Source organism: Ochotona curzoniae, unplaced genomic scaffold (genome assembly GCF_017591425.1).
Source record: "Ochotona curzoniae isolate NIBS_2020 unplaced genomic scaffold, NIBS_Ocur_1.0 scaffold_4937, whole genome shotgun sequence".
Lineage (NCBI taxonomy): Eukaryota > Metazoa > Chordata > Mammalia > Lagomorpha > Ochotonidae > Ochotona > Ochotona curzoniae.
In genome coordinates this window covers 1417946-1442280 of record NW_024467126.1, presented here as the reverse complement: position 1 = coordinate 1442280, position 24335 = coordinate 1417946, and the positions used below count along the sequence as shown (strand labels likewise).

Genomic DNA, 24335 nt, shown 5'->3' with positions numbered 1-24335 from the left:
GCTGCATCTCCACACCAGAGTGCCTGCCTCTGCTCTCACTCCCTTCCTCCGGCTCTGTCCTGCCCTCTCGGCCTACCCCACTCCAAGCTCAGAGCCAGTTCTTATCTCGGGTAAGAAAAACCGGAACCCCAGAAGTCCCTGAACCCTGGATGCTTACATAAACACAGGTGTCTGGGCCACAAGGACAGCCCCACCTGTGACAAGAGCTGGAAGGAGCTCCCGGGGGGAGGAGGCCAGGTCAGTGCTAAGTAGGGGTTTGGGTTCCCACTGGAGGTGGGAGCCTCACCCCCCACCCTGGGGCAGGAGTGTGCCACAAGGCAAGGAGGAGCCAGGCCTCTGGGGCCACGTGGGTCCTCAGCTGTGTGGCCCTGTAGCTGGAACTTGGGCCAGAGAGGCCTCACCCAGATGCCCCATGCTCCATCGGGTGTGAAAGGGGGAGGGGAAGGGGAAGGGAAACAGCCAGACACGTGAGACATTCCAGACGCTGCCGTGGGGCCTTTTCCTTTATTATTTGGGATTCCCCCACATGGGGACATGTGCCTCCCCCACCCCAGTGCCTCTGGCATCCCTATGCCCAGTACCTGAAGAGTTCCCTTTAAAATCCCCAATATAAAAAAGGAGGTGGGGGGGCCTGGAGCTGGGCAAGAGCGGGCAAGGGCTGGGCAGCAGGGGAGAGTGGGGGCGGGGCACGGGCTCTGTGAGGAAGGCACAAGTGGCCCAGCCCGCGGGCGTGACACGCCCTGCCCAGCTAGTGGTTATGGTGGAGTCTGCAGGAGAGGCGGAGGGTGGGGGCGCCTCTGCAGTGACAGCAGGGGACACTGTAGGATGCTGGGGGGGTAGCAGACGCCACCTTTCCGGCTGGGCGACAGCAGAGCTGGGGCATCCTTCCCATGCCCACAGCTGGCTGGGGCAGGAAGGATGACACGACCCCCTGGCAGCAGTGGCGATGGCATTGGCAGCTAGGGGGAAGCCGGGCAGGAAGACTGCCTCCCGACTCCAGGGAAGGCACTTGTAGCTGGCGGGGCGGGGCGTGACCTGGCAAGGACTGGCCTGGCATGGCAGGAAGGCGTGGCTTGGCAGACGAGAGCAGGAGGAAGTGAGAGGGACCTGAGCCCGTCTTAGGCGAACATGGTCAGCTGCAGCCACTGTGGGGAGGGGCCAGGCAGCCGCTCAGTGCCTGCCTGGGCACCCCCTCCACCCAGGCCCTGAAGGCACCACCCAGCCCTTCATCCAGGAGACACCCTCCACCCCCTGCCATCCCACTCCCTTCCCAGAACCCCCCCCCCGACTTCTAGCACTAAGGTGACCCTGCCATTAGGGCGTGAGGCCACAGGCCGGGGCCCAAGAAGGGACAGGAGGACACAGACGAGGTAAGGGAGTCCATCCACCCGGCCTCCCTCCCGTGACCCCTGCACGAGGTTCCCACCTTGAACAGGTCAAAGGTCACAACGCCATCCAGGTCGGTGTCCAGAGTCTTAAAAAACCCTGCGTGTTCGAGAAAGGATGTGACTCAGTGGGGTGTGCATGTGGGGCAGGGCCCCTCCTCCATCCACAGCCCCCAGGTGACCCAGGGCACGCCCACCACACCCGCCCAGCCCTCGGGCACCGCGAGCGGGCAGCCAGCAAGAGACACTTACGGAACATGGTCTCTAGCCGCACCAGGCAGCACACGAAGTTGTCGAAGTCCACTGCCAGGTCCGGCTCTGAGTAGCGTGTGATGATCAGCTCATACAGCTTCTTGTTGAGCTTGAAGCCTGGCAGGGTGGGATGGGGGGCTCAAAACTGGCCAGGCTGCTAGGCGCCCGGGGCCTCAGGGGGTAGGGGAGTCCGTGGTTAAGTCAGTGCCCCTCCCACTGGCACTCTGCAGCCTGGCCCAGGTCCTCCCCGCTGTGTGGTCCCAGGTCAGTGATTGTCCCTCTGGGAGCCTCCGTGAAAGTGGCCCTGGCCACAATGACCGGCACCAGCACGGGCTCCCCAAGGTAGGTGCCAGGGCAGCAGCTGGGGGCACGGGAGCAGCTGTCACCAGCCTACTAGGCCTTACCTGCAGACTCAATGGCCATGCGCATCTCATAGGCGCTCATGCTGCCTGACTTGTCCAGGTCAAACTTTCGGAAGACGGCCTGGGGAGGGGCCCACGGGAGGAAGGGTCAGGGTCCAGCCCTTCCTGCGTGTGCCCAGGTTGATGTCTGGTGACTGGCCATGTGAGCTCAGGGACAAGTGGCCACCTTGGGGAGGTAAGGCTGGGCAGGGGGCAGGGCTGAGCTGTGGGAAGAGAGATGGGAACGGCGGGGCACCCACCAGGTAGTTCCGGATACGGTTCCACAGGACATTGAACTCCACCAGGCCCAGTTTCCCATTGCCATCACGCTGGGCAGGTGTTAAAGAAGAAAGAGCACCCCTACCTGGACCCGGAATACAGTGGGATGGGCGGAGGACACGACGCAGGTTCCTCTCTCAGTTTCTCCCCTTCCACTTCCAAATCAACCCGAAAATGCCAGTGAGGCTGTCTGATTGTGGACACCTGTCCTACTGTCTGCCGGGTCCTTGGCACAGCCCACGCAGCGCCTGCCTCCAGCTGACAGCCTCCCCTACCCTGCCCTGGGCAGTGCTGGGAGTCAGCCTGCCCCAAGGATACATCCATGAGGTTCACCATGCTTCGGCACGACTCCAGGCTGAAGCCCTTGGTCCGCAGGTCCTTGTCTGCAAGAAAGCCATTCTGTCACCTCAGCCTGGGACATGCAACATGCTGAGCAGGTCCCATTGTGCGACAACATGGGGCACAGCATGGCAGCTACCAAGCCAGCAGGGTTCAGCCAACGTGAAATGAAGCTGGGGGGGTGGGGTCGGATGGGACAGGGCAGGATCAGGGCAGGTGACACTGGGGGGCTGGTGGATGGGGCAGGGCAGGGCAGGGCAGGGGCGGGCAGGTGACACTGGGGACAGTGCCTGGGCACTCACGTTTGCTGATGATCCTGTTGAGGATGGTCTGGAGTTCCCGCACACTGATCTCCATGTCCTGGGGGGAGACACCAGAGGCTGACCTCACTTGTGCCAGGCCCAGCTGGACCCCAGTGCCACCTGCCCCACCCCACGGGGACCCCACGTACCTCCCCCGCCAGCTGTCGGAAGAGGGCCTTGAAGTTCTCATCAATCTCCTCTTCGGAGAGGACTTGCTGTGCAGAGGAGGGGAGCAGGTGAGGGGGGCTCTGTCCCCGCCCACCTGGTTGCAGCCCAGTGTGGGATAGGGATAGGGTGGAGGTGGGGTGGTGAGGGGGCGCCTGGTGGAGGGGTGGGACACTACCTCATCAGGGAGATTGGCCTGGATCTGGTCATCCAGCTCCCTGCAGACAGGAAAAAGGAGGAGGGGGCTGATTGGTGGGGCGAGGCCCCAAAGGGGGAAGTTGGGGGTTGGGACGGGAGCTGCCGGGAGCACCCAGCCACCACTCACTCGGTCCCTGCCCTCTTCTCGGAGAAGAAGCGCAGCACGAAGTCGCCCTCCTTGTTGGGCTCGAAGGTGGAGGGCACCACCACGTACTCTCCAGGCGGCAGGCGGAAGCGGGTGCTGACCTCGCGCAGGTTGATGAACTGCTCCGAGCGCGCCCTGGACGCGTTGGCCAGGAAGAAGTCTCGCTTCAGGTGCAGGGCGGGCTGGCCCACCAGCTGGGGGCGGGAAGAGCAGGGCTGCAGCAGCTGCCCTCAGCTGAACTCCCCCAACCCCAGCTCCAGCCCCGGGGGGCTACGGCCCTGACCACCCCGTTTCCACCAGGCGCCTCCCTGGGCTGAAGGCTCAAGGCCCCCCATGCCCACCTCACCAGCCTGAACAGCCTCAAGGGTACAGACCACTCCTCCCAGCTGGTGCTCCACCCCCCACACCAAGACAGGAAGAGCCTCCTGTGAGCCCCTCTGAGTGGGGCTCTCTGAGGACCCGGGTTCAAATCCCGCTGCTTCAGGAGCTCCCTGCCTGCTGAACAAGCGCGGGGTGGGGAAGGGCAAGGACTGCAGGGTTGTGGGGAAGGGGGGAAGTTCAAGTAGGGTGGACTTTTCGGCCGGGCAGTGCCTGCCCTGTGTGCTGGGGGCAGCTCAATCCCGGTGAGTCAGGAGCCAGACCTACCTCTGGAGGGACCTGCAAAAGACAGCAGGGAAGGGTCAGATGTGTCTGTCCAGGGGCGCGGGGCAGGGCTCCCCAGACCTGGCTTCCTCCCAGAGGCGGCCCCAAGAGACATCATCAGCCTCTACTGGCAGGGGTCTCCGAATGTCGGCTGAGGGAAGTCTAGAAGTGTCCGTGCTACCATGGCCCAGCAAGGCCTCTGCTTACACTTTCAGGGCCCAGAGGGCTCACTACTCCTGCCATGGGCTGGCCCCAGCAGTCGCCTCCCGGGGGGCTGAGTGACCGGCTTCCCCTCACAGCACCCACCCTCCCTGGCTCCGCCCACCGAGGGAAGCCCCGCCCCACGGCCGCGCCTCGGGCGCCCCCTGGCGGGGGTCTCACCTCGTACACTGCAAAGCCGATGGTCTCCATGTCGCGGCCGAAGCGGCGTTCCCGGCGGCGGTGCTTCTGCATGAGCGCCAGCACAAAACTGCAGCCAGACTCGCGGCTGCCGTAGTCGTCCTGGTCGTCCACCTCTTCCAGCCGGATCTTAAACTGGGGGTTCACCCAGAAGGTGGCTGCAGGAGGCGGAGAGGTGGAAGGCAGGGGCATCAGAGGCAGGGCGTGGCACAGCGAGCGTCCTTGTGCAAACCGTGCCAGGCCCCTTGCAGCAGGCTCTGTCCCTACCCTGGAGGCTCGCGTTCCTTAAAAACGGGCTGCTGGGTTAGGGTAATGACAGGACGACAGCAAGCTGGCCTTGGCCAGGGACGGCAGAAGTTACCGCAGAGGGACAGCATGTATCTGGCCAGGGCTCGTGGGCAGAAGCAAGCGGGCCTCAATGTGGGTGCAGTAGTGGACTGTTTCAGAGAGCAAGAATGACTGCTGGCCAGGGAGGCTGGGCCATCGGGGTGGACAGGAAGCTACAAGAATCCAGGGGACACACTAACATTCATCCGTGAGTGAGGAGGACATCCCCAGGCAAGGCTGGTGGGACACGTGGGAGGGGTCTCTGCTGCAGGACCCCAAATCCCACTGCGGGACACACAGCCACCTGCACTTACAGGCTCTGAGCCGCCTGGGGACCCCACCCAGTTCATCACCCGGCAGTTGTTGAGGGGCTATACAGCAGTGATGACCAAATAAGCCCTGTCACGCAGCAATAAAAAGGAACAAAGTACGGGCTTCTGGGGTGACATGAATCAGCCTGTGAATGCAGCTCTCTAAAGGAGTAAGGAGTGGACATGGGGCCTCAGGCCGTGAGACCCTCGGGGTCACACAGTCACAGGGGCCACAGGCCGTGAGACCCTCGGGGTCACAGTCACAGGGGCCACAGGCCGTGAGACCCTCGGGGTCACAGTCACAGGGGCCACAGGCCGTGAGACCCACGGGGTCACACAGTCACAGGGGCCACAGGCTGTGAGACTCCAGGGCTCTCAGACACTATCGGAAAAGGCGGACAAGCAAGAAGTTCAGGTGCACTGCCAGGGGCTAGGCAGGCTGGGAGGACCAGCGAGGGGGCCCACAATGGCCTTGTGGGAGGACCACTTGTTCTAAGACTGACATGGGAACAGGTCTTGGAGGTGGCTGCTAAGCTGTCACTCACGGTGCTGGAGTCAGTGGGCCAGCTGACATATATATATATGTATTTATGTATGGAATGCCAGCAGAGTTCAACCAAAGAGAATGGATGGAGGTTATACATCGCATTAGCAGAACAAAGAGAAAACACAGCATCATGGCAATGGACAGAGAAAGGGATTATGACCAAATCCAATACCCTTTCATGACTAAAAAAAAAAAGAAAAAGAAAAAATAGGTGTAGCATGAAACGCTCTCAGCATGATAAAGGGCATTTGTTATCGTTCAGAAAAGAATCTGGGCAGCCCCCCAAGTTCTGTTGTTAAAAGTTTTTGTTTCCCAAAGTTTTACATGAGCTTAACTGAAGCATAGTGCCTACCGACATGAGCCTTAGGAAGTAATGAGATTGGATGGGCCTTCACGGTACAGCCCAAAACTGAACCACTGTGGCCCTACACCTAGTGAGAAGCCAGTGGGGGGCTTGTGTTTGGGCTTATGGTGTCACCCCTCATCCCCCCTATTCCATCACTGCCCTTGTCATAGGCCAGGCTAGTGGCTCTCCCCACCCCCAACACGTTGGCCTGTGGACCTCCCGAGCTGTAAACTCCTTCGTTCATCAGTGGCACCTCCCAGCACTTTAGTTAACGTGAGGAAGGCTGACCAATAGAGCATTTATGAAAAACCCAAAGCTAATGTTACACTAAATGATGAAAGAGAGCATTCAGCCAAGGATTAGGAACAAGATGCCAGCATGGACTACCGCCACTCAGCAGGGTGCTCAAGTTCTACCTGGAGCAGTTAGACAAGCAGAAAATAGAAGGCACTCAAACCGGAAAGAAAAAGCGAAGCACTGTTGGCATACGACCGGGTCCTCTGAAAGGAAAATCCTGACAGAGACTAAAGTTACAGAGCTCAAGACACAACATGCAGATATGTTCCTAATATGCCAGCGAGAAACAACAAAGTAACCAAGAAAACAATTCCATGACAATAGTACCCAAAGAATAAAATCCAAAGGAACACATTTAACACAGGAGGTGGAAGACTCAGAGACTGAAAATCATAAAACACTGCTAAATAAGATTAAAAAAAAGAAGATCAAATGACAACCCATGTTCATGGATGGAAAGACTTACGAGTGAGAAATTAGTGCTACCGATGAAACACCTGTGGAAATTCCAACTGGTCACAGAAGTGCGAAAGCCGATGCTAAATGCACGGGGAATTGTAAGACCAGCAAGCAGAAAGCAATCTTGACTTACACTTCTTAATCCCAAAGCTTGCTACAAAGCTCACAGAGTGTGAGTGCAAGACTATTCAGTGGGGGAAGGTCATCTTCAACAGATGATGCAGGGAAAACCAGATCTCCATCTGCAAGAGAATCAAGGCGGACCCTTACCTCACACCACATACAAAAAAGAAACCAAAATGCATCACCGATCCCAACATATGGGTGAAAACCATGGTACTCAGGAAAACACAGTGGGCAAGTCTGTCAACAGATTCTTACATAGAACACCAAGTTATGAGCAACTTTGGCATTCTACATGCCAAAGAGGAGATGCCGACAGCCATTAAGCACATAGCAACTAAGAGCTTCAGTGGCCTACAGCTTCAGGCCCACAGGAAGAGGAGGGACTGGTGTGCTGACGCAACAAGCTGCTGCCTCTCGGGACGCCCCATCTCCTGTCAGAATGCTGAGTAGCGTCCCAGCTACACCACAAGATCGAGGCCCCTGTCATCCATGTGGGAAATCAGGGATGGATTTCCTGGCCCAGCCCTTGCCATTTGCAGCCGCATGGGAAGTGAATCAGCAGATACAGAATAACCCTGTGATTCTGCTTTCAAATAAATTAGTTTTTGAAGATGCTAGAATGACTGTAATGAAAGATGGACACTAACAGGTGCTGGCGAGGAGGTGGAGAAGCTAGAGCTCTCCCAGGATGCAGTGCGAATGCGGACCTGTGTCTCCACTTGGCACGGCAGCTGGCAGTTCCTCTGCAAGTGAAGCCTAGAGTTCGCATCAGCAGCTGCTCTCCTAGTGAACTGCAAGTGCAGGCACACAGGGTCGCTCACAGCAACCAGCCCCGAAGGCAGAAACAAACCCCCTTCTTTAGGATTCCCCCAATCCAACTGCCGGACTCAGAACCCTAACCATGAAGACAGAGGACAGAACAAATCAATCAACTACCCCAGCCATATGTTGGCAATGAAAAACAGGGCAAATGGAGACTCTAAGATGGACTATGTCAATCAGTGGATTCTTCAACGACCTCATCATGCTTGGAATGGTGAGATTGGCAGCAATTCAGAACTGCGGAACTATCAAAACCACTTGAGCAAGACCCTTGGAGCATGCCCCACATCGGGGACCTGGGGTGGGTGGGAGACTGGGTGGGGCTTCTCCCTTTACCTCCCACTTTACCCCAGATATAGGGGGGGAAAATGTGGAAATAATAGTCTTGCCCACTTGAAAAAAAAAAAAAAGACAAGAAAGAAACAAACCCCATGTCCATCACCGAGGAGGGCAGATCAAGAGGGGACACACGGCTCACCCATGGGCTACTGTGCACCCAAGAGGAGGCACTGGCACAAAACCACAGCAGGAATAACCCAGAACCATCGCACTATAAGAAAGCAGGTCGCCACACAAGGCCACAGATTCCATAAGGTCTGGAATTGGCAAATCTGCAGAGAAGACCTGATCGTTTGCCTGAGGAGAGAGTGCGCCTGCTAACACATACAGGCCTTCTCAGAGCTGCTGGAAATCTTGCAGAGTTAGCCGACTGGAATGTTTGCAAAGAGCTGATAGAACTGCAAACCGCTCACTGGAGCCAGTGGAATGGAGTGGTGCGTTAAACCCCTGCTTGGGACACTAGCAATCTCTGATACAGCACTTTTTCCTTCCTTTCTTCTTTTCTTTCTTTTAAAAAATGTTTTAAAGATTTGACTTGGAGGTCAGAGTTATAGAGACAGAGAGGAGAGTCAGAGAAAGTTCCTCCATCTGATGGTTCACTCTCCAAATGGTCTCAAAGGCAGGAACTGAGCTGATCCAAGGCCAGGAGCCTGGAGCCTCTTCCAGGTCTCCCACGCGGGTGCAGGGTCCCAAGGCTTTGGCTGTCCTCGACTGCTTTCCCAGGCCACAGGCAGGGAGCTGGATGGGAAGTGGAGCAGCTGGGTCACGAACCAATGGCCATGCAGGATGCCAGCGCTTGCAGCCTTTAGCCAGTTGAACTGTACTCCACTTGTGATTCAGCTTCTTGTTAATGTATCCACGAGGCAGCTGATGACTCCGGTGCCTGAGCTCCAGCCCAGCCCTGCCCTGAGTTCCCCCCTCGTGGGCTCCCTGGCAGGCAAAGGGAGGGGTGAATCATGCATGGAAGTCTATCACTTGGTTTTCACGTAGTTGAAAGTACATAAACTTTCTTTTTTTAATACTTATGGGGAAATCCTGCCTAAGAACGTGTTGAGGAAGAACCCGGTGCGATAGCATAGGGTTTAAGTCCTCGCCTTGAACACGCCAGCGTCCCATATGGGCACTGGTTCTAGACCCGGCAGCTTCTCTTCCCATCCAGCTCCCTGCCTGTGGCCTGGGAAAGCAGTGGAGGACAGCCCAAAGCCTTGGGACCCTGCACCTGTGTGGGAGACCCGGAAGAGGCTCCTGGCTTCGGACTGGCTCAGCTCCAGCCGTTGCGGCCGCTTGGGGAGTGAACCATCGCACGGAAGATCTTCCTCTCTGTCTCTTTTCCTCTCTGTATACCTGCCTTTCCAATAAAAATAAATAAATCTTAAAAAAAAAAAAAAAAAAGGTAAAGCTGTTGGGGAGCAGACAAGTAGCTGAACAGCTCCAACACTTGCATCCTTGTTCAGAGGACCTGGGTTCAACTCCTGCTCCGGTTCTGACTCCGGCTTCTGCTGACACACCCTGGGAGGGGGTGGCCCAAGCAGCTAGGTTCCCGCCATCCACATGGAAGACCTGGATTGAATTTTCCTGTCTCCCAGCCTTATCCTTGGCTCTGTCCTACCTGTTGAGGAAATTCGGGAGTGAACCAGAGGACTGGGAGCTGTCTGTAGGGCTCTCTGCCTCTCAAATTAAAAAAGAAAAGAGAAGAGAAGAAAAGAAAAGCCAGTTGGTGGGGAGGCCTATACTAAGTACTTATTAAGGAGAACTTCCCCTTTAAGAGAGGGACAAGGGCGGCAGTAACAGCGGTTCACTCTAGATCCTAGTCGCCGGGCTAAAGGAGAAAGAGCAACACAAGTTGCTAAGAATTGAAAAAGAAGCAGCAGGTGCGTCTTTACTCACAGATACTATATTACCCACGAGAAAACCAAAACATCAGTAACATTAATTAAAATTTAACAAGTTGGCTGTATAGAAACTATGTGAAAGGTCAATTGCCTGCTCTTGTATTAGCAAGCAGTGAGTTGGTGGTTAGGAAGACTGAAAGTTGTAAAAATGTCAATACTTCCCGAATTAGTCTGTAGATTGAACACAATTCCAAATTAAATCTTCAATATGGAGAAATGATTCTAAAATTCATAGGGAAGGGGCCGGTGTTGCTTAAGCTGAGCCTCCACCTACAGCGCGGATATCCTAAAAGGCTGCCAGTCACGCACTGGCTGCTCCACTTCCCGTTCAGCTCCCTGCTAGTGCAATTGGGAAAGCAGCAGAGGCTGCTGCAAAGCCTTGGACACACACGGGAGACCTGGAAGAAGCTCTTAGCTTCTGGCTTTGGACTAGCCCAGCTCCACTCACTATGCCCTTTGGGAAATGAAGATCTCTATTTGTCTCTCCATCTTTCTGTAATTCTGCCTTTCAAGTAAATAGATAAAATATTTTAAACAAAATCACCAGGGCCTGGAGCCATGTCCTAGCGGCTAAAGTCCTCGCCTTGCATGTACCAGGATCCCATATGGTCGCCGGTTCTAATCTAGGCGGCCCCGCTTCTCTTCCCATCCAGCTCCCTGCTTGTGGCCTGGGAAAGCAGTCGAGGACGGCCTAAAGCCTTGGGATCCTGCACCAGCGTGGATGAACTGGAAGAGCATCCTGGCTTCAGACTGGCTCAGCTCCAGCCGTTGCAGTCGCTTGGGGAGTGAACCATCAGACAGAAGATCTTCCTCTCTGTCTCTTCTCCTCTCTGTATATCTGCTTTTCCAATAAAAATAAATAAATCTTTTTTTAAAAATCACCAGGAAAAACTTTGGAAAGAATAACTACAAGGTTGCTGAAGAATGAATCTGCCTAGAGTTTCAGGAGAGCCAGACATGGGACTGGGCTTATTATTTAGGAGAAAGCTGCAATTAAATCCACCCAGCAATGAGTGGAACAGGGCGCTGAGCCACACGGAGGGTCAGTGGATGGAGGCGGCAGGACGGAAGGGCAAAGTCTGGCAAAGCCACAGCTGCCAGTGACCTTGACAACAGCATGGAGGGATGGAAACTGGACTGGCACGGATAAAAGAAAAAGAAGCCACAAAAATGAGCATTTTTTCTAAATTTCAGCATAGCACTGAAGCACAAATATTAGGGGGAAAAAAATCTGAAAGCGGGAGGCAGCACCATGACATAGCAGACTAACTCTACCTGTAGTGCCACCATCCCACATGAGCACAAGTTCAAGTCCTGGCTGCTTCACTTCCAATCCAGCTCGCTGCTAACAGCCGGGGAAAGCAGCAGGCAGAAGATGGCCCAAGTGCTTGGGCCCACGCACCCATATAGGAGACCCAGAAAAATCTCCTGGTATCGGATTGGCTCAGCTCTGGCCATCGCAATCATTTAGGGAGTGAATCAGTAGATGGAAAATCTCTCTGTCTCTCCATCTCTCTCTGTAACTCTGCCTTCCAAAAAATAAATAATTTTTAAAATCTCATCACAGATAAGAACTCATTTGGTATTTCTTGAAAACTTCTGAGCAATGAGCTATGATTCCATCAGAACTACAATACGAGGCCAGGGCTGGGCGCTTGGTCCAGTGGCTAAGATGCCCGTGTCTCACACCAGAAGGCCTGGGTTTACTGTCTGCCCCCAGCTCCGGCCTCCAGCATTCTGCTGGAGCAGACCCAGGAGGTGGCGGTGACAGCTCAAGTACTTGGCCTCTCGGTGGGTACGTGTGGGAGACCGCACCGAGTTCCAGGGTCGGTGGGACAGGCAGGGGACAGGCATTGGAGGAGTGACCTAGCACGCAGGAGCCCACCTGCTCTATCACTGACTTTTGCTCTCTGCTCTTGGCCTGTTAGATAAACAAAATCTTCAGAAAAATAGAAGTACAGTTCCACGAAGTTAAATGCTAGAAGCAAAAGAAGCAGGCAGGAGGAAGTAGGGCACCGGTGATCCCCAAGGGACGTTGTTTTGAAAGGGAGCAGAGAACGGGTGGGGAGGGGCCAGGGGAGGCCTGCTTCAGGACAAGGAATTGTCCATAGGGACACAGGAGTGAGAAGTGGGGGGTGTTCAGAGCAGAGCTGGGGGGGGGGGTCTTTGGCAGGTGGTGGTGAGGACTGGAGAAGCATGAGACCAGGACAGCAGCAGGGAAATCTGAGGGGGTACCCACGGCCTCTACTGTGTGGTGCCAGGCAGTGCTGTGTCAGGCAGAGTTGCCCATGTGCCATGCAACACAGAGCAGCTGCAAGGCCAGCAGCCGGAGGTGTTTGCAGGGACAGGATTGGAATGACAACTCCAGCCTGGGGAAAGGAGGGCAGGCGAGATGGAGAAGAGGGATGGCGTCCCTGGGAGGAGACAGCAGACAATTCTGCGAGCAGAGAGATTAGCAGCTAGAAGGCCAAGTCAGAGCGTGGGAGGAACCAGGGTGCACAGGGTCGGGGCGCAGAGGTGAGGCCAAGGTGAAGAGTATGCTGCAAGTGGAGCAACAGGAAGGTCACACTCACGGACCCCAAGCCACAGAGGACAAGGGCAGTGGGCCACGAGGGAAGCAGATATGGGTCAGGCAGGAGCGGCTGCAGGGGACAGCAGAGGCCAGGTGCCCCTTCAGCATCCACAAGTTTGGCCGTAACTATGTGTGTCTTGCAAGGGAGGGAACCGGGGTTCCTGGGCAGGAAGGTACCACGGTGCCGCCCGGTTTGGGGCTCACTTGGGTAGTTGCGGCAGCCACCCGCCGTGCTGCCCCGCCGCCAGGTGCCCTCGTACAGCGTGGTGTTCCACTTGCGGATGGTCCGGCTCTTAAGCGCGTCGGGCGTCAGGTTGCAGATTTCCAGGCGCGTGAACTCGCGCATGAAGTCCCGGAAGGACATCCTGGGTCCGGGTAAGGGGGAAGGGGAAAAAGGGAGCACCGTCAAGGAACCCCCAAGGGCATGGCGGTGCAGCCCTGGGGTGCGGAAGCCCAGCGGGATAGCGGGGAGGGTGGAGGGAGGGCTGCTCACCAGAACTCTCCATCTTCCATTTTGACACGGAGCTGCTCCCGCTCATATGGGTCCACGTAGTTCCACTCGGGGGAACTGTGGGGAGCAGGCCACAGCACTGTCAGGGCTTCCCCGTCTCCCAATGGAAGGGGGGCAGTCCACTCCAAGGCTGGGTCAGTTGGGAGGATGCTTCAAGATTAAGGCGTGCGTGGGGTCCCTGTTCCCTGGTTCATGTTAGTGCTGAGTGTGGCCACAGGCCCACAGCTCCCACTCTGTGTCATCTGGTACACGGGTGATCCTGCCTGGCCCAGCTCTGCCACACAGCCTGGGCTTCGGCAAGAGAAGTTCCCAGACCCAGCACTATGGAGACGGGTCCCTTGGCTCAAACGGCAGGCCTCCTTGGCTGGCAAATGCCCTAGGGCCCCCCAGTGCCCCTCACCTGCCAGGGCCCCCCCCCCAGGCGCTTACCCATCGCTCCATGCTCCTGTCCACTCCACCTCGCCCCAGGGGTTCCGCATCCGGATCAGGTTTACCGTCTGACCCTGGTAGTTCACCTGTAGCCAAGGCTCCCATCAGGCACGCCTGCAAGCGCCCCTGCCCAGCTCATCTCCCACACCAATGCAGCTGGGGTACCACGTTGCCTGGGTCGACCACACCACCCGTGGCCAACACACAGTAGCGACAGCATCGCAAGGGGGTTGTCCCCAAGGCAGATGGTGAAGACACTGAAGGAGGCCTAAGGAGGGGGAACCAGGGCCACGCCCAGCCTCACGATGCCAGAGGAGAGGCCGGGATGGGGCAAGGGGGTGGGAGGTCCCACCCAGGGCTGCACCTGTTTGGCGCCAGTCACTGAATAGGCGTGGCCCTTCACTAGCTTCTTAAAGGTGACAGCCTCCATGTCAAGAACGCTGGAGATCTGCAGGAAGACACGGACATGGGGGTCAGGACCCACGGGTGTTACCACCTGCATGCTCAGCAGCTGCTGGGACCCAGCCAGCCCAGCACCCTCACATATAGACACACCTCCTGAGGCGGGGGAGCTGCTGGGTCAGACTATGCGTGATCTCGGACACACGCGCACACACACATACACACACTCACACAAAGCCGTACACAGTGAGTTCCCAGGGCCACAGGGCCTACAGAGGGTGCTGGGGGTAGAGACATGACTGAGTCCATCAGGAATGGGGGCTCTGAGGTCAAGGGGGTGGGTCGTCTGGGGATAGGCATGGGGGAGGGGAAGGGGAGAGGGTCTGGGTAGAGGCCAGAGGGGGCGGGCCAGCACTCACGTCGATGGAGCAGCCCAGCAGGGAGCCGCGCTCCAGCGCCTTCAGGATGATCTGGTAGAGGTCACTGGGGGCCTTGCGCAGCTCGTACCACTCAGTGACACCGCCCGTGAAGTCCTCGAAGCCCTCCGAGGTGCTGCCCCCCGACAGCGCCTCATAGCTGCCATTCACCCTGCAGAGGGTTCCGGCTCAGCACCCTGTCGGGATCATGTCTCCCCCAGCCTGTGCCTTCCAGGGGGTGGACAACAGCCCTGGGCCCCCTCCCCGCCTCCCCAGGGTGGACAACAGCCCTGGGTCCCCTCCCCGCCTCCCCAGGGTGGACAGGAGCCCTGTGGCCCCTCCCCGCCTCTCCAGGGTGGACGGGAGCCCTGTGCCCCCTCCCCGCCTCCTTCCCAGGGTGGACGGGAGCCCGGGGTCCCCTCCCTCCTTCCCCAGGGTGGACAGGAGCCCTGTGCCCCCTCCCCGCCTCCCCAGGGTGGACGGGAGCCCTGTGCCCCCTCCCTCACCTCCCCAGGGTGGACGGGAGCCCTGTGGCCCCTCCCCTCCTCCCCAGGGTGGACGGGAGCCCTGTGCCCCCTCCCTCCTTCCCCAGGGTGGATGGGAGCCCTGTGCCCCCTCCCCGCCTCCCCAGGGTGGACAGGAGCCCTGTGGCCCCTCCCCGCCTCCCCAGGGTGGACAGGAGCCCTGTGTCCCCTCCCCGCCTCCCCAGGGTGGACGGGAGCCCTGTGCCCCCTCCCCGCCTCCCCAGGGTGGACGGGAGCCCTGTGGCCCCTCCCCGCCTCCCCAGGGTGGACGGGAGCCCTGTGGCCCCTCCCCGCCTCCCCAGGGTGGACAGGAGCCCTGTGCCCCCTCCCCTCCTCCCCAGGGTGAACAGGAGCCCTGTGGCTCCTCCCCGCCTCCCCAGGGTGGACAGGAGCCCTGTGGCCCCTCCCTCCCTCCCCAGGGTGGACAGGAGCCCTGTGCCCCCTCCCCGCCTCCCCAGGGTGGACGGGAGCCCTGTGGCCCCTCCCCGCCTCCCCAGGGTGGACAGGAGCCCTGTGCCCCCTCCCCTCCTCCCCAGGGTGAACAGGAGCCCTGTGGCTCCTCCCCGCCTCCCCAGGGTGGACAGGAGCCCTGTGGCCCCTCCCTGTCTCCCCAGGGTGGACAGGAGCCCTGTGCCCCCTCCCTCCTTCCCCAGGATTCCCCACTCACTTGGCATAGGCCTTCTCAAGCAGGGCACTCCAGAACTCGTTGCCCTGGGCAGAGTGCACGAACACCAGCTTGCCGTCCTTGGTGGGCAGCAGGTCATCCACGACCACGTCCACCCACTCCCCAAATTGCCACAGCTGTAGGGGAGAGGCGCGGTGAATCCCCGCGGGAGGGAGACCCCCAGGCCCTAACTTCAGCATCCAGCCACATAGAGCTGCCCGCGTTGCTCAGCACGAAGCTAGAGGCCCCCTGGACGTGTGTACTCTAGATCATGGAGACACGTGTACACTGCCTGCGTGCACAGTAAGTGCCTGCTATGCGAGGTTAGTCACCTCTCGCACCTGAACCTGACATGGGACATTCCAGAAACTGACACTTCAGAAGTTCCCAACTGCACAGCCTGCTGAGGGATGTGATGAAATCGCACATCCCTCTGCTCATCTTGCCCCAGATGTGAATCACCCCAGCGGCCTGAGCCTCCACGCCGCCAGACACCATTCATGCCTGTTAGGCAATAACGGTGTCAGGACCCAACTGGCTGCCCACACCCTGCAGTGCCTGCACGTGGAGCTCGGTGCTGTTCGCCACTTGGGCATCTCCTGGGCCCTGGGGGGGGGGGGTCTTCTAACATAACGGAGGACCCTTTAGATCACCTGCTGGAGTATTTTAAAAATCTTGAAATCTTGAAGTCCAGGCACCCCAGGGGTCAAGCTCATGACAGGGTGTGTCCCATGCAGGCTCTGGCTACTGTGCCCTTCTAAGCCAGGTGACGGCTCGGGCCCTTGGTTCTCTGCCTTCCTTGTGGGAGGCCCAGACGGAGTTGCTAGCCCCTGACTTGGACCAGCTCAGCCCTGACCACTTGCAGGTATTTGGGGCAACAAGCAGCAGATGGAAGAGCTCTCTCTCTCTCCCTCTTTCAAATGAATGACTTCTTTAAAGCTCATGAAAACTCACATTTTGCCAAGAATCTCTATAGATTTCTGTACCAACATAAAATGATCTTTGAATTCCATGCTCCAGAAACTTCTCGAACTACCCTCGTGTAACAGGTACACATCGCGTGCTTATGTGCGGCGTGTTCCAGATCCACCTGCAGTTGCTTTCCCTACGAATGCTAAGAACATGATTCCGGACAAGCCAGCCTCTCTGGGACTCAGCATCCCGATGGGCAAAACGGAGCCGCAGTCAGGTGCCTCCTCGGGTGGAGACACGTTGGAAAGCCTTGGGACGGGCCCTGTCCTTCTAGACCAGGCTTCGGTGTGGGGGGCACAGTAGGTGCCATCCGGAAAAGTGGCATTCAGACCCTTCAGCCGCAGTATGAGTGGGGTTGGCTGTGGAGACGCCACCGGGGGTGGGAGGTGAAGAGGACAGCTTTTCCAGGCCAGGAGCAGGGGTCGGGCTCCAGGTTCTGGGTGCCATGCTGGGAGTGGCCGGGGGCAGGAACAATGCAGGGAGGTGACAAGGCGGACCCATGGAAGGAGGGAGCGTTGAAAAAGGCCAATCGGAGGCTGCGATGGAGTGGATTGGAGGAGCGCGGAGAGGAGGCGGGGAAAGGGGCGGCCAGGCCCGCCCCTGCGGACTAGCCTCTGGCAGGTGCGGCTGACAGCCCACTCCTGCCTAGGGCGGGTGAGGACAGCTCGGGTCAGGGGGTCACTAACCTAGGCGGAAGGCGGGGTCACTCAAGACTTAGGTGTCCCCCACATCTAACCCAGGGGCGTTGGGTGTGTTCTCTGCCAACACCAGCTCACTGAGAATTCATTAACTTGACTCCAAAGATCCAAGGAAGCCCTGAGTAAACACCGAGGGGGAGAGAGACTCCAAGGAGCTCAATGCCAACCCTCCTCTCGGGCTGGGCTCTGGGGCAGAGGTGTCCAGGGCGCAGGAGGAGCTGGGGGATGGGATGACGCTGTCCCTCCTCCCCATGCCGGGTCACCTGGAAGTGGAAGATGCCGGCGTAGCTGTTCTGGAAGCTCTGGCCGTGAGGGACGACTCGGTGCAGCAGGGTGTCATTGAGGGTGAGGGAGGCGATGGCAGCCAGGAGCCAGCAGTCCCCTGGGAGGAGAGGGCCCCATGTCAGGCACACACCCGGGGGCAGCACCCTGGGGGGGTGCCCATGCCTGGGAGATCCCCGGGGCTCCCTGGGCGCGGTCCCCCTTGGCTTGACAGAAAAGACCCAGGAATCTGGGCAGACCAGCCCCAGCACCGATAGCCAGAGCCTGTCTGGGCTTGCTGAAGGGAGGAGCTGGGGCAGAGCCCAATGGAACAGAAAGGGAACGGGGACTGACTATGGAAGTGGCACCCCGAATCCCGCTCCCTCCTGCAGGGGAGGCCTACCCAGTGCGCCCTGGCAGACGTCTGTGCGGGTGGCTCCATCCACGATAAACTGGGGGTTTGACAGCAGCTCCTACAAGACCCGGAGGCTTGTCTGGGGACCAGCCCCTACCTGGAGCCCCATGCCCACCCCCAGACACTGCTTCCTTCCCAGGGACCTGCAGCCCCCACTGGTTCCCCACCCCCCTCACCCAAGGACAGAGTGTGGGGGGGTACTTGCTCACCGTGGGGCGCTTCCATTTGATGCCATAGGTCTTTGAGGAATTAGGCCCCAGTTCCTTGTAGCCCAGGCTCTGGGGGACCGGGGGGAAGGCCTCGTCCCGGAAAAGGGCCCCGCTTTGCAGGCAGCGAGCCCGTAGTTGTTCATAATCCTGGCCCAGGTACTTGATGGCGTTCTCATGGCGGCCCAGGCCCAGCTCCTTGGCCCTGTGCTTCTGCACTTGGGCGGACACTCCCGTGCAGTAGACTGGCGTGATGATCTCCTCGGCCATGCTGCGGGACCGAAGCTGGCTTCAGGAGCCAGGCCCACCAGGGAAACCCTGGCCCCTGCCTGCCCTCCTCCCACCTCTCAGAGATCCTGGCCATGCCCACGCCCCCGCAGGACCCAGCGGTGGGCTTGCCCAGATTCCAAGTGTCCTGTCCACCCTCTCTTTTTTTCCCCACTCCCATTATCTTGAGGAACACCCCCAGCCTAAGGACAGACAGCCAGGGGGTCAGGTGCGGCTGGGTGGAGCCAGCCTTCAGGGGCCAGAGGCAGACCCCTGGGGCAGGTTTGCTAGACCTTGCCTTAGCACTGGGAGCCCCCTCCCTAAAGCAGCCAAAGCCTCTGGACACCGCCCCTTCCTCCCTCCCAGAGGGCGCAAAGCTGCAAGCAGTCGGAGGTCCCCGTGCCCCGGTCCCTCACAGGAGCTGGGAGGTCGGGGCTGCCCGGGTGCCCCAACTCAGCCCTGCAGACAGCGGGCTGAGCTCAGGCTGGGGCGGGCGCCTGGGCTCTCCGGCGCTTCCCGAGCCCCCGCCCCGTCCCTGTCCCAAGTTCGCCAGGGCCCCGAGCCGGGAGGGAACCAAGGCAGGGACAGCCCCTGAGCCCCGCAGTGCGACCCAGGCTGGCGCGATCGTGCCCCGCCACCCAGCGCCTTACCTGGAGGAGGGGAGCTGGGGGTCGCCGCGGTCCTCGGGGCCGGGTTCCCGGCAGCGGCGCAGAGCAGGGCCCAACCAGGAAGAGTGCTCCTCCCCGTCCTCGCCCCGCGTCCACCCGCCCCGCCTCGCGTGGTCCCTCCCTCCCGCCTTCCTCCTCCTCCTCTTCCTCCTCCTCGCTCCCCCACCTGGCTTCCCCCTCTATCTCCCTTATCTCTCCCACAGCCTCCCGGCCGCCCCTCCCTGGGCAGGCCCTGAGCCAACTCCGCTTCAGGACAAATCAGTAAAAGGCCAGGGCTGTCCCCGGGGAGGGGCCAGCGCCTGCCGGGGCGGGGCGGGCAGGGACGGAAGGGCACAGGGGAGGTGGAGGGGGGTGAGGGTGGGGCAGGACAGGACCCGGGTATTTTTAACCAGGGCCAACAGCTCGGGTTGCAGGGTATTCCCGGCGATCGGACCAGGCGGGCTCCCTGCGCCCTTCCCCCCCTTCCCTGCACCCTGGCCCCGGCGCACCCCGCCCTGCGTCGCCACCCCCATCTCCGGGCCGGTGGAGTCCTGCTGGACACCACGCACCAGGTCCCCGCCCCCGCGCCCTGGGCGCAGACCCACCCAGGGGGCTGCGGACTCGTTGGGTGACCTTGCTAAGTCCCTGCCCCGCTTGGCGTCAGGAATCCCCGTTTGAGTCGCAAAGGGGTGAAGGTGACCCCTGGTGAGAGCCCATTTCCCCCTGGAACCAGGCAGACATCCCAACTCCGCGCATCACCCCACCCACCCTCAGCTGTAGCCTCGCCTGGTCCAGAAGATCACGGCAGAGGCTGAGAGCACCTCCCCCAACTCCCCGCCCTCGCATGAGGGGTGGGGGAGCACTGAGACGTCCAGGGTCCCGGGTCACAGCTGGATGTCCGCTGGGCCCATTTTGCAGGAGGTGAGAGGTGGGGACAGTACCTGGCTTTCCCACGGCCTCCCCACTCCCACGCATCTGATCGCACCCCCATTTTGCATACAAGGAAAACGGGAGCCTGAGAGGGTGGGACTCAGCCCAGCGCCTCACCTAGTGAGTCAGGGCTGGAATCCGCTTCCGGGCCCTGCCCTGCTCTGCCACTTAACCCTGGGGCAGGTAGTCCTGTAGGTGAGACCCTGATGGAGGCTAATCCGGCTGGCGGCTCTCCCTGCTCCAGTTTTGGGGGTGCAGTAAGCTTGAGGACAGGGCTTTCTGCATAAGGCTCAGTGAAGGGTGAGAGGCGCCCTGATACCAGCAAGGGGGGTAGGGGTACAGGCCCACATTCTTTGTCACCCTGCCTGGTTCAAGTCCCTGCTCCTCCACTTCTCATCCCCCTTCCCACTACTGCACACGCTGGGAGGCAGCAGGTTCGAGTCCTTGGGTTTCTGCTCTGTGAGTGGGAGAGACCCTGGATGGAATTCCCAGCTGTTTGGCTTCAACTTGGCCTAGTCCCCGCTGTCACAGACATTCCAGGAGTGAATTGGCATATAGAAAAAAAAGATTATCTGTTCCCATCTCTATATTTCTCAAAACAAAGCAACAAACCAACTGTGATAAACACGGGAGGGGTGAGATCGCACTGCAGTGGCGTGGCATGCTGTTCAAGTGTGAGCTTCCTTAGTAGAAGGCAGACTCCCTAAGGTAACAAGTGCCCGGCAGTAAATGCGTAAACCAGCCCCTGCTCTTCAGGGCCAACATCAGTTTTTCTGCACTGCACCTAATTGCATGTGCAATAAGTTTATACAACTGTATGCATCCACCTTGTTATACCAACATCGCCATGGATACGGGGTAGGGAGCAAGGCAGGGCAGGCGATGACACAGCCGCGTCATTACGACAGCCGGGGGCACTGGGACAGTTCCCACAGTGTGAGGGGACAGGAACTGTGCAGCCCCTGTATGATCTCATGGCATCACTGGGTATAAATATGGTCCACTTTCATTTTTTTTAATTTATTTATTTTTCTTGGAAAGGCAGATTTACAGAAAAAAAAGGGTAGACAGAGAGAACGATTTTCCATTCACTGCTTTACTCCCCAAATGGCTTCAATGGCCAAGAGTGTCTCCCACGCGGGTGCAGGGTCCCAAGGTTTGAACTGTCCTCGACTGCTTACCAAGGCCACAAGCAGGGAGCTGGATGGGAAGTGGAGCAGCCGGGACTTGAACTAGCGCCCATGTGGGATCCTGTCACTTGCAAGGTAGGATCTAGCTGCTGAGCCATTGTGCCTGGCCCCAGCTGGTCCACTCCTGACAGAAGCACAGGACCTACGCCTGACTAGACGTAGGATCATCGCCTTGAGTTCGTCAAATATTTACTACATGTGACACAAAAAGCATAAACAACAACAACAACAATTCAGTAACTTGATGGGTCACAAAAAAGATTTTGAGGGTACACGCTCGCCTGACAGTGACGATGGCAGCGAGCGCCACCTGCAGGCCGTTTCCGAGCACGCGGGTTCCACGTCACTTTGGTCCCCACTGCAGCTTCCTGCTCCTGGGAGGCAGGGGTGATGACACCAGCGGTTGGGTCTCTGCCCAGGTGTTGGCCCCCAGCCCCTCGGGAATTCGGCTCATGAATGCGTGGAAGGGAGTTCAAGACTTTCAGTGTTTTTCTGCATCTCTAGTAAATTTTGCATATATATATATATATATATATATATATATTTAACTTTGAATGATATGAAAGGCAGAGTGTCAGACAGAGAAAGAGTGGGGTCTTCCATTCGTGGGTTCAATACCCAAATAGCTTCTACAGCAGGGGTTGGGCTGGACTGAAGGCAGGTCTTTCATGTGGATGCAGGGGCCCAAGCGCCTGGACCATCCTTTGCTGCTTTCCCAGGTGCATCAACAGGGAGCTGGCCCAGAGGCAGAGTGGCCAGGACTTGAACCAGCGCTCAGGTATAAGAAGCCAGCCTGGCAGACGTGGTTTGATGCACTGCACCACAATGATGTTAAATGGTAACAGGGCCGGTGTTGTGGTATAGCTGGTGAAGCTGCCACCTACAACACCAGCAACCCATAGGGCGCCAGTTGGAGTCCTGGCTGCTCCACTTCCACCCAACTCCCTGTGTGTGGCCTGGGAAAGCAATGGAGGACGATCCTGGCATCAGATTGGCTCAGCTCCTGCCATTGCAGCCACTTTGGGAGTGACCAGCGGGTAGATCTCTCTCTACATAACTATTTCAAAACAAAAATAATCTTAAAATATTTACTTAAAATACATAAAGATTTGATTATTTTTTAATTGGAAAGTTAGATCACATATACAGAGAGGAGAAACAGAAAGATCTTCCATCTGCTAGTTCACTCTCCAAATGGCTACAATGGCCAGAGCTGAGCTGAACCGAAGCCAGGAGCCCAGAGCTTCCTCTGGATCTCCCACATGAATGCAGGGTCCCAAGGCTTTGGGCCGTCCTTGACTGCCTTCCCAGGGCACAAGAAGGGGTAAGAGCCAGTGCCCATATGGGATGCCAGTGCATGCAGGGCGAGGATCTAGCAATTGGGTCCCAAACTAAAGAAATCTTTAAACAAAATTTTAATCACTTTTGTTTGTCAGAAAATAATCTAATAACAATGAGAAACAATCTATAGACCAAAGAGAGAAATATCGAAAGAAACTTTCTGGTAGAGGATTCATACTTAGAACTTTCACACTTTAAAAAAGAATCTCCGAGCCCAGCGCGGTGGCGCAAGTGGTTAAGTCCTCGCCTTGCATGCCTGGGATCCCATATGGGCGCCGGTTCTAATCCTGGCAGCCCCGCTTCCCTTCCAGCTCCCTGCCTGTGGCCTGGGAAAGCAGTACAGGACGGCCCAAGGCCTTGGGAACCTGCACCCGCGTAGGAGGGAGACCCGGAAGAGGCTCCTGGCTTCAGATCAGCATAGCATCAGCCATTGTGGCCACTTGGGGAGTGAATCATCGGACAGAAGATCTTCCTCTCTGTCTCTCCTCTCTGTATATCTGCCTTTCCAATAAAAACATAATAAAAAAATAAATCTTTAAAAAAAGAATCTCCAATAAAATGGGCAAACAACTAGAATAGACATTGCAACCAGCAAGACACCTGGGTTGCAAACAAGGATGTGAAAAAAATGTTTAGGGCCTGACACGATAGCCTAGCAGCTACAAGTCCACACCAGGACCCACGTGGGAGACCTGGAAGAAGTTCCTGGCTCCTGGCTTCTGATCGGTTCAGCTCTGGCCATTTGGTCACTTGGGGAGTGAATCATCTGACGGATCTTCCTCCCTGTCTCTCCTCCTCTCTGTATATCTGCCTTTCCAATAAAAATAAACAAATCTTCAAGTCCAACACAGTCTCATCGGAGGTGTGGGGAGTGAGGATGGGGAAGAGTGCAAACAGATTGGCCAACACGGTGATATACTATATTAATCCTCTGCCAGTGACGCTGGCATTCCCCTTGGGTGCTGGTTCAAATCCCTCTGCTCCACTTCTGATCCAGCTCCCTGATTCAGGAAAGCAGTAGAGGATGGCACAAGTCCTTGGGCCCCTGACCCATGTGGGAGACCCAGAAAAAGATCCCGGGCCCTGGCTTTGCATCAGCTCGTTCGTGACCGATGTGACCATCTGGGGAGAAATCCAGCGGCTGGAAGCTCTCCCTCTTTGCCTATAACTCTGCCTTTCAAAGAAAATAAATAAGTCTTAAAAAACACTATGCAGAACCATTTACCAGTACTGTTAACATAGAAGAAATTGATCACACCAGGTGTCCAAGGTGTGTCAAGTGATGTCACATGTTTCTTTAAAATTCGGGAATAAAAAGGCACGAACTCTCAGCTCCAAAAACATGCAGGACAGCCGCAAACAATGCAAATTGCTCAGCAGAAGAAGCCGGAACGGAAAGCTACACCGTGTAGGATTCCAGACCCGGGGCCTTCTGGGAGAGGCCAGGCTGCAGGTGGAGAGTCCGAGGGGCCCAGGGTCTGGGAAGGGAGGAGAGGAACCACGGCCCAGTGCACTTGAGGACAGGGGGACTGCACTGCTCAGGGCGGCAGTGACGCCTGCGCGACATCCTGCGTGTGTCACAGCCCCCGCGGGACTGGCGCGAGCGCGAGTGGTCAGGCTCACGTGGACCTAGGTTAGCAAAGGAAAGGTCCGCAGGGGTATGTGCGTGTGACAAGCACACCCGTGACGTGCCCTGGGCTAACGACACTGCTGGAGCCGGAGCGGGACACGGCCGTGCTGTCAACGTTCGGAGCGATTGTCCATACACGTAACACAGCTCTTAAAAAAAAAAAAAAAAAAGCGTATTTTCTAAAAGCCTGGTCCTTGAAGTGGACAGCACCTGCCCAGCTCTTGCTCCATGTGCGGTGCAGCCCACATTGACCTGAAGGTGGCGACAGTTCTCACCCACAAAGGGCT

The 24335-nt window shown here is 57.7% G+C and overlaps 1 protein-coding gene across 1 annotated transcript; it reads right to left on the bottom strand.

Annotated features, from left to right (window-relative positions):
* Window positions 1-491: 491 nt before the first annotated feature.
* On the bottom strand, window positions 492-19076 carry CAPN1 (calpain 1). Its single transcript, XM_040970845.1, has 22 exons — window positions 18961-19076; window positions 18047-18314; window positions 17826-17895; window positions 17425-17543; window positions 15495-15628; window positions 14307-14475; window positions 13850-13933; window positions 13486-13571; window positions 13039-13113; window positions 12750-12910; window positions 4490-4665; window positions 4112-4123; window positions 3449-3660; window positions 3302-3341; window positions 3108-3173; window positions 2959-3016; window positions 2636-2700; window positions 2299-2367; window positions 2042-2120; window positions 1638-1754; window positions 1427-1485; window positions 492-1145 (listed from the first exon to the last, which is right to left on the bottom strand). Exons 2-22 carry the CDS (start codon window positions 18311-18313, stop codon window positions 1119-1121), a joined length of 2145 nt encoding a protein of 714 aa, XP_040826779.1. The 5' UTR covers window position 18314; window positions 18961-19076; the 3' UTR covers window positions 492-1118.
* Between the last annotated feature and the right edge of the window lie 5259 nt (window positions 19077-24335).